General features: G+C 25.5%; 1 protein-coding gene across 1 annotated transcript; it reads left to right on the top strand.

Moving 5' to 3' along the window:
* Window positions 1–8,549: 8,549 nt before the first annotated feature.
* LOC106766277 (probable xyloglucan endotransglucosylase/hydrolase protein 7) lies at window positions 8,550–10,013 on the top strand. Its single transcript, XM_014651017.2, has 4 exons — window positions 8,550–8,896; window positions 8,972–9,072; window positions 9,165–9,361; window positions 9,450–10,013. The coding sequence occupies exons 1-4, from the start codon at window positions 8,728–8,730 to the stop codon at window positions 9,838–9,840; spliced, it is 858 nt and encodes a 285-aa protein (XP_014506503.1). The 5' UTR covers window positions 8,550–8,727; the 3' UTR covers window positions 9,841–10,013.
* Window positions 10,014–10,523: the final 510 nt, after the last annotated feature.

Genomic DNA, 10,523 nt, shown 5'->3' with positions numbered 1-10,523 from the left:
AATCATTAATTGTAGTCCAAACAGAGCAGAAGTGGTTCCATGGTTTGGAAAAAAGAGGTTAAAGATAGAAGAGTTAGGAATCATAGAAGTGCAATAGAACCATGAAAAGGAATAGACCTATACAAGTACCAGCTAGTATACAGTACCCTTTTGAATCTTACTAGTGTTTTGACCCTAAAAAGATGGTGTTTTGTTAAATGTAACATCGGAAGAACATTGATTCTAGCAGAACTACTGTACTCGAATACGTGGACGTAATAGATGTTTGAACATTATAAAATTACACGAGTATCTGATTTTTATTTTCTCTAACCCTTACACGAAAAATGTTATCATCAAAAGGAAGAAAATTAAAGGCTGTGAATTGCTTTTCGAAGGCTTTATTAGATTCTTTAAGTTAATAATAAGAAAAGAAAATAGTTGTAAATGTTTTTTTGCGAAAATGTATAGAAATTTGAAATTAAATTGGTCCTTAATTAGAGAGTTTAAATATAGATTTATGGTACCTGACGAAGATAAACATCATATTCAGAATCCAATTATTGAATAGTACGTTGTGGTCTGGTTGGAATGAGTGGGTCCGACATTGGAGGTACTTTCAATGGAACCTGTTCGTGATCAATCAACTTCTCTAAGCTGTCCACACTGTAGCGATTAACACATAAATAGATGAAACAATTATGAATTAATGGCTGACATTGCTTCAGCTACAGGACCTTCAATCTTCACAAGAACATTTAAAGCTCATAAGTAACATTGTTAGGCCTGTCACCACCAGTAATGATCAATTAAAATCATACCAAACCTATTTATCAACTTATAATCGATTCTTAAATGTTCACGCCTTCTGATAACTTATTTTAGATGAATGTAAGACATTTTTGTTCGCAAGTTAAGGAAGATTAATTTCCGTATTCTAGGTTCTTTTAGTGGATACTTCTTTTATATACATAAATTTGAAAATCTAATATCTCATCACGTAATTTGAAATAAAATTATACATTACATTACATAAAAGGAATCATTTTGTTTTCAAATTGAGAATGTTAGATAATTTTTAACCGTTTCTTGGTTATAATTAAGTTTACGATTGTGAGTTAGATAAGAAATTAGGAAAAATACTAGCATTTTTTTTTACACACCATCTATATAAATAATTCTATAGTATATAAAAAGTTATATAAGTTTTATTTTATAAATTAATTTTGTATGTTTAGATTATATTCAAAATATATTTTTTAACATTTTTAAATGATAAAATATTTTCTTTTTATTTATGTCTTCAAATTCAGATTTGAAGTGAAATTTTTAAAAACACGTTTGCAATCTGGTACTTTGATAAAGCTGAATGCAGAGGGAACATCAAAATTGTAAAGATGTGTACCTACAATAAACGTCTGAAGACAGAAGAGTACTGTCTTCAAAGACTCGTACTGTCGGGTCGTATGAACTAAAATTCCTAATATTATTATAGAGCTTTTCAGGACATATATTATTTCTAATTAGAAGAAAAAAAAAAGAATGTATTTCCTTAAAGTGATGCTTGACTCTGATTTTTTTTTTTTTTCTTTATCTTCTGGTATGTTAGAAGTGGACTTTAAACCTAACTAAAATGGTATCAGAGCTATGACTGGAGTCCATCCTAGCGATTTCTGTTGTCGTTGGGCATATTGATCCACCCGCTATCGGACCACCCATTAAAAAGTCTAATCCCACGCTCGAGATGTATATACCTCGACGTGAGGGAGTGTGTTAGAAGTCCCACATCGACTAGAGATGAGGCCATTTAAGTGTATATAAGTGGGTGCAAACCTCACCTTATAAGCCGGTTTTGTGGGGTTGAGTTAGACTTAAAGTTCACTTCTAACATGGTAATACTGTTGTTTTTATTATGTTTTCTTTTTACATTTTTTATTTTAATATACATAAATAATAAAACTCGTTAATTATTTATTAATGTCATATATTTATATTTATATCACAATTAAATTTATTAATCAATTTTTAATGTTTTATGACTACGTTGTCGAACGACTAATCGATTATTTCATTCCATCCATGTCTACTGATTATAAATCATGAACTAATTGACGCCATGCAGTGAATCATAGATGATTTATGTGGTTCGACCAGTAAACTCTGTGTCATATAGTTTTAAAAATTATAAAATTTTGACTCTAAATTATTTTACATTAAAGGTAAATTCTCAAAATCCAGTTTTACTCAAATTATATGTAAATTAAATTGATTAAATGTTTTGTTTACATTTATCTGCAAAATCATCAAAGTTTAACACATAGCAAAATCATCAAATTTTACCTAAAATTGAATAAATTAATAAATACTCCGTACTCACTATTTTAAATCCTATAATCTCACATTCTACATAACCTTTTAATTTTAGATCTAAAAAAACGCGTATGGTATAAATAAGAAGAATTATAAGAATCATTAATCAATACTATTATTATAAAATAAACTTGATTTATATAATTTTAAACTAGTTTCAAACAAGTTCTAAACCACACCTTATATGGATGCAAATTCTTTTAAGAAAATGATTCATACATAATATCCGTTTAAGTGACGTTTAAATTTATCAACCGATAATATTATTTGATTATATATGTTGTTTGGATTTTATTTTATGTTTAAAAAATTATAACTACAATTTTAATAAAAAATAACCCTTCTTAATTGTCCAAAATAAATATGTTATTGCTTTGGTTAAAGTGTTCATAAACAAGGATAGTGGTAATTAACACAAATAAATGAACTAAATAATAAAAGTTGTACACTGTGACCTTTCTTCGTAGTTAAAGGGGATTTAAGTGCAGAAGTCTGCACATAGTTGGCAGATGCACATCTTAAAATTTCAATGTTAAAAGGTTTTACACTTCTACAAAAATATTAAAATTACTGAAAAATAATTATATCTTTTTAAATGTTACAAAAATTTAATTATCGAATCTACAGATTTATATGCATGTGTGTATGCATATTACTAAAAAAAAAAAATTTATTAATGACCATTATCTATCAAAACTGCAAAACTTTTTGGAGAATTATAATTTTGTCGGATTATTAACAAATAAAAGTTTATGTAAAAAAATTATCTGTGAGATTTATTAACAAATTTCATTTTTCTATAATTATTGTCATTATTTAATAATTATTAACAAATTTATTTTTTGATAATTATTAATAAATTTACTTTTCAATAATTATATATTTGCTTATATTATGATTATTTAAGGGTTTATTTTTTAATTTGAAATTTTATTTGCCATTAAAATTATTTTTTATTAAATTATTAGTTCTCGTTAAAAAATAATTTTTATTGATCTCCTTTATATCTTTTACTTAGATCATTCCTATTTTCATTTATCCGAAAATAATAATTAAAACACTAAAACATAAATTCATTCATTACAAAACAAAATTCAACAAAAGTTTTCATCATTATTCTTTAATTCCACCTATCCTAAACCAAAAACATTAACACATTCATTACCAAAAACACTCATTACAAAACAAAATTTACTCTTTGTTCTATAGAATGTGTCTTTATGTTTTTTTAACCTAGAGTTAATTATTAAAGATTTACATAGAGATAATCCCTATTTATGATGACTTTTCTTAGATAGGTCTTATACTTCTTTTTATCTCACTTAAATTTCTATTTTTGAAAAATTGAAACAATTAAGTTATTGTTGTTAGTTTCACACAAACATCATTAAAGAAGAAAGTGTTACGTGTTAACTCATGGTTTTTAAAATTTTTAAATATATTTTTAATTGTTTTTATTTTATTTTTTTAAAAAAAAATTGTCATGTTTCAAACTGACATGGTGTCATGTGACAATGTACTATATTGTTAGTCTCAATTTGATTTTTTTATTTTTATTTTGTCTCACTTTAGTTCTATTTTTTTTTTAAATTAAACAATTTTCTCCCTTTCCAAATTAAAAGAAATTGTATATAAATATTATACGAATATTTTTATTAAAATTGATATTTTTATTAAATATTTTAAACAAGACTAAATTTATTTAAATTTATATTTAGTTAACTATATACATGTTAATTATATTATTTAAATATACCTATAAGAGATAAAGAAAATAGTAAACAAATAATTATGCGAAATTTCATCTTCTAAAATAATGGAAAATTTTTCATAAAGTTCCTAATTAATGTGGAACGTCATGGAAAAATAAACTACCTTTAATTATGGTTTCTATGGAAATTTTCTCAGATTTTTTATTTTGAAAAAGGTGAAATTTCATCTTAATAATAATTTATTCACTAAGTCATATCATTTGAAAAATCCACACAGTATCATGTCACTTATTTTTTTTAAATCTTATATTTTTTTAAAACTTATAGGCATATTTAATAAAAATATCAATTTTAATATTTGTTAAAAATATCAATTTTAATATTTAATAAAAATATTAATTTTAATAACAATATTTGTAAAAATTTATATACAAATTAAACTTTGTTTATATTAAAAACAAACAAAATTATTTATTTTTTAAAAGAATTAAGACTAAATTTAGACAAAATAAAAATACAGCAATTAAATTGAAACTAATATAATAACATATGTTCTGAGAGTGATACGTGACCTTAATGTGAATCTGACATTTGATATATATTTTTTAATTTTAAAAAATAAAAATAAANAAATAAATATTTAAAAATTAAAAAAAAAAAAACTATAACTAATAGGTGACCCTTTTAATGGTCTTAAAAGAGAACTAATAAAAAAAATCAAATTAATTTAAATCTTTTTAAAAATAAGATCTAATTAAAAAAAAAAAAGTGACAAACTTATTTAAGAAAAATAACTAAATATATCAAGCGTATGTTTGATTAAACGTTACTAAATTATTGTATTTTGGATCCCACTCTTAAGCTTATTGGTCCGTGTTTTTATTGAAAATCTTTCTACCTCTTTCAAACTTCTTTGAATCTGTTAACCATATCTCATTGACAACAAAATAATTTTCAATAAATATATATATAGAGAGAGATTTTGTAAGTTACTCAATAACAGTGAAATATATAATATTATATTTAAATCATTGAAAAAAGTTAGCAATTTTCCCATCTGTTAAAATCTCTTACGAAGGAAAACAAGTAAATGAGATAAAACGAAAGGAGAAAAAAATAAAGGGTAAGGAAATTCACTTAAATAAAAAAAGAAGCCATAATCCATGGATCAACGGGTAGAATCAGAAATATAATAATTTGAAGAAAAGATAATATTCATTTCAATAATTTAAAACATATTAATTTTTTTAATGCATAAACATTAGTTTATTTTAAAATATAATTTTATTATTCAATAAAAAATAATTTATTGATAATAAAAATATTATATTATTAAAGAAAGAAAATTTGGAACAATTTTTTTTCTATAATTAAAATTATTTTTATCTATAAAATTTAAATGAATGAATTAAATAACACAATAATTAAAAGAGTAATAAAATATTAATAATTAGTGGTTCAAAAATCTTATATTGTAATAGAAATAAAATTTGAGATAAATATTTTTCTATAATTAAAATTATTTTTATTAATAAAATATGGATGAATTAATTAATAAATTAGCACAAAAATTAAAAGCGTAATAAATTATTGATAATTAAAAAGGAAATAAATCTTACACTATAATAAAAATAAAATTTGAAATAAATGTTTTCTTATAATTAAAATGATTTTTATCAATAAAATTTAAATGAATGAATTAATTAATTAAAACAAAAAAAATTAAAAGTGTAATAGAATATCATTAACTAACGAGGAAAAACATATATCCTATAATAGAAATAAATTTTGAAATAAATATTTTCTAATAATTAAATTTATTTTTACCAACAAAATTTAAATTAATTAATTAATTAATTATCACAAAAATTAAATGGTGTAACGTTGTTCCTCTCCAAAATTTTATCAGTGAATTCAAGAATTTTTGTAGTGTAGAATTTGCTGAAACATATGAATACTTTACTCAAACTTCAGAATTGTAGCTTTTAAATGTAGTTGCATCCAACAAATTAAAATGTATGCATCCATGTTTTAAGTATAATCTAAAATGTATACAAACAAATAATCTTAATTTAGATTATAAATAAAGTATGCATAATCAATTAAAAAATAACACTGAGAAGTTGCATGTCTCAAAATTTCACAAGAGTAATTATGATATAATTAGGTTTAATTTCATTAATTTGTTTGGATAATTCAATTAGACACGTAATTTTTATTTGTTGTAATTAAATATTCTAGTTTTTTAAAATAATCCAATTAAACTATTAATTAACGTTAACATGTCAATTAATAATATTTTTATTTTTTTTAATTCTTTTACCATATGTTATTGTTATTTCATGTGGATACGTTTTAGTGTCACAATGTCTTATATTTAATTTTATTTTTATATTTAAAATTTTGACTTAATTTAATTTTAATTTTTTTTAAAAGGAATAATGTTATCTTTTTTAAAATCACACCGAATTAATAATTAAACTTAATTATAATATATATATATATATATATATATATATATATATTAAAATAATCTTTTTAAAAATTTTAAATTTAATTGTTTCATCTAAATACTGAAATTAATTTTATTTTGCTTTTCTAATTTTAATAAAAATTTTCTATAATAAACTTATAATTTTTTAAAATATTGCAAATCTAAATTTAAAATAATACTTGAAATAATTTAATAAAATGTATTTTCCTTTGTTAACTTATTTATTAATTTAACATGACAAAATATTTACATGCTTTAACTTAATATATATGGATTTTTTTGTTGAAATTAAAATGTATAAAAGAAAATTAAATTGAATATTTTGGTGAAGTGATTTGATACCTAAATTTTAAAAAATTATTTAACATGTATATGTAAGTTTTAATTTAGCTTAGTTACTATTTTTTTCTATTTAAAAAAAATAAACTGACTCAAAATTTCGAATATAAAGACTAAACTAAATACAAGAAATTATTATGTAATAGTGCTATACGTAACGTGATATAACTATTATTATGTAATACGATAATCACTTCACATGTGATAAAAACATATAAAAATTAAGTGAAAAATAAATTAAGAATCACGTGACATGTAAATTAATTTAGAAAAATGCTTTTTATGTTAATTAAAAATTATTTTTTAAACTGATAAAGAAGCAATGGACATAGAAAGTATTAAACTTTTTAAATTAGGGAACATGTTTAAAAACTTCACTTTTTATATATGACCTAAACTTTTTAAACTGGTTCAGGTCCTAACCGGTTCACAAGAATTCACTTTTTATACTTGTTGGTGAAAAACCAAATGAATTTATGACAACTAGATGAAATATTTCTTAAAGCTAAAACTAGAAGTTTTTGTCAATTATGAAAAAATAAAGATGCAACTATTGTTATAATCTTAACACATTTATATTGAATCTCTTATAACCTAACAATGACATTTACTAAAGAAAATTTGTTTACGTGAACAATAGGTGAAGGATGAGAGCACGAGAGAGAGCTTCAAGAAAAATACCAAAAGAGCGAGAGAGAAGAGGGGAGGTTTTTATTGAAAAATTCAACTTTTAAAACGGGTATAATGACTAACTGGTTTAGTATATTCATTTTAAATTAAAAGAAATAAAATTTTAGTTTTCTATATTTGTTAATTAGCATAGAAAATTGTTGTTGATTGCTGTCAATTTGTCATCTAGTTCCTTTTTATACCTTTATATATAAAATATGTACAGAAAAGTTTCTTATCCGCTTCTTATTATACTTGGTGGATTTGAATCAGTGTAAAAACTGCATGTAAAAATGATTTTTTTTTTCACTAGTGATACGAAAATTACGTTAATATTAATCTAATAGAAAAGACTTAATGGGATCGTTTTTAAAAATTAGAGGATTTAATCCCATCAAATAAGAATTATATGTCAAATTGAATTTTTAAGATAAAATAAAGGATCAAAAGTGTAATTAAACCTATAATTTAATATAGAGTTTAATAAGAAACAAATTTTTATGTTAGCTAATCAACATTTTATGGCATGAGAAGTAAAAGCAAAAGGTAAATGAAAAAATAAAAACATTTGGCCAAAGTTAGTGAAGCTATATAATTTTTAAAATATGTGCATACTGCATTTTTATATCTTTCACAGAAGAAATTAGGTGGTGAAAATTTGAAAATTTTCAACAAAACCAATAAAATATGAACTTAACTTCTATTGACACCATTTCCAATTTAAAAATTTAAGATAATAAATTTAAGAGTTATCATTTTTATATGGTATTCATCTTTGGTAACAGAAGAACTTCCATTTATACTTGGATTTCCAGTAAAGAAGAAGTATTAAAAGAAGGAAAATAGATAAATGGTTTTAGCAATTGGTAAGATCCATGAAGACATTAATATACAGTAATAGTGTTCATTGAATTTATGATATAGAGATGTAGACATGTATGTATGTATGGTATGCACACGATGAGAAAGTGATTTAGGCTGGAGAGGATTAAAGGAGCGAAACGAGAACACAAACTGTTGGGTAGGGCCTAATGACGGCAAACAATGAGCTGTAAGGAAAGATAAGGGCTATTTGACACACTTCAATTCAATGCAACTCTTCTTCATTCCCATATAAATAGGTCACTCCCTGCATCTTCCATTTCACAACAAATTTTTTCTTCCATGGCCACCTTTTACCATGTCCTTTTCCTATGGGTTCTGGTATCTGCTGGCTGTGTTTGGGGTCGACCAGCCACTTTTCTGCAGGACTTTCGTGTCACGTGGGCAGACTCCCACATCACTCCAATTGATCAAGGCAGGGCAATTCAACTAAGGCTTGACAAAAGCTCTGGTACTACAATATATATAACTTCTCCACAACTATTAGTAATTTTACATTAAGAATTTAATAACCCTTTTTTAACAGGATGTGGGTTTGCTTCCAAGAAGAAGTACATGTTTGGGCGTGTTAGCATGAAGATCAAACTCGTCCCGGGAGACTCTGCTGGCACAGTCACTGCATTTTATGTGAGTTAAAATTTTCTTACCATCCTTGGAAAAGTCTAATAGCCCAAACTGGAATGCTGACATATGTAAAAATATTGTGGCCTCTGTGGTAGCTGAAATCTGACAGGGACAACGTTCGCGACGAGCTTGATTTCGAGTTCTTGGGGAACCGTACTGGACAACCTTACACAGTTCAAACAAACATCTACGCTCACGGAAAGGGTGACAGAGAACAGAGGGTTAACCTCTGGTTTGACCCTTCTGCGGACTTCCACACTTACTCAATTCTGTGGAACCATCACCACATTGTGTAAGTATATACACACGTCCGATAAACCATGATTATTAAAGAAATATATATTGAAAACAGCAATGAGGAATTTGTTATGTACGTGCAGATTCTACGTAGATGATTTTCCAATCAGAGTGTACAAGAACAACGAGGGGAGGGGGGTTCCGTACCCAAAGATGCAGGCGATGGCAGTGTATTCGTCACTGTGGGATGCAGATAACTGGGCCACAAGGGGTGGTTTGGAGAAAATCGATTGGAGCAAAGCACCATTCTACGCTGACTACAAGGAGTTTGACATTGAAGGGTGTGAAGTTCCAGGAGCAGCTAACTGTGCCTCCAACCCGAAAAACTGGTGGGAGGGGCCTGCATATCAGGCTCTTAACGCCATTGAAGCCGGAAGATACAAGTGGGTTCGTATGAACCATGTCATCTATGATTACTGTAGAGATAAGTCAAGGTACCCAATCGCCCCACCAGAGTGCCTTGCTGGCATTTAATTCAGTGGCGCACAATTCACAACATTCCTGCTTCATTTATACCTACATCTTATGTTTTCTGTACACAATGTTCACATACCAAATTATTCTTTGGTCCGAGGGCCTTTGTTCCAATCCCACCAGGCAAACCTCTTCCTTTGTATAAGAAAAACCTTTGTACCCATTATTGTCATGATCCAATGAAACTTTTAATTATTTTTTTTCATATTTTTGCTGTCTCAATTTATGTGGAATAAGTCTTCCTCTCTTTCTGGATAAACAAAAGGACAAGAAAAATGGTGGGTCTAAACTGTTCGCCAGTTTTATAATTTATGAATGTCACATCAATGTATCCGAGTCATATGGAAAGTTTAGTATTATCGTACAATTTCATTATCAGAATTACTAAATTTTAGAATAATTATAAGAAAGAGTATCCCATGTTTGAGAATTACAATTACAATTTCGTAGTGAATAAGCTGTTTTCTAAATACAATTTCAATCTTTTATTTATCATCACGTTAAAGGTGTGTTTTAGCATGCATAATTTCGTTTTATATAATTACTTTTTCTTATTCTTGTTGAAATTGTATTTGATAAATATGATTTTTGTTTTTTTAAGAAAACCGTGTTTGTTCTTTTACTTTAACTTTTACGCTTTTTTATTAAAGTCGCTTACAATATAAAAAATGCTTACAATGTGG

The sequence above is a fragment of the Vigna radiata genome, chromosome 7 (assembly GCF_000741045.1).
Source record: "Vigna radiata var. radiata cultivar VC1973A chromosome 7, Vradiata_ver6, whole genome shotgun sequence".
NCBI lineage: Eukaryota > Viridiplantae > Streptophyta > Magnoliopsida > Fabales > Fabaceae > Vigna > Vigna radiata.
Note: the sequence above shows the minus strand (reverse complement) of the source record. Positions and strands in the feature narration are given on the sequence as shown.

Coding starts and splice junctions, on each gene's coding strand:
- LOC106766277 (XM_014651017.2), top strand. CDS start 8,728: ATGGCCACCTTTTACCATGTCCTTTTCCTATGGGTTCTGGTATCTGCT. Junction 9,073..9,164: donor GCACAGTCACTGCATTTTAT/GTGAGTTAAAAT, acceptor CCTCTGTGGTAG/CTGAAATCTGACAGGGACAA. Junction 9,362..9,449: donor TGGAACCATCACCACATTGT/GTAAGTATATAC, acceptor ATGTACGTGCAG/ATTCTACGTAGATGATTTTC.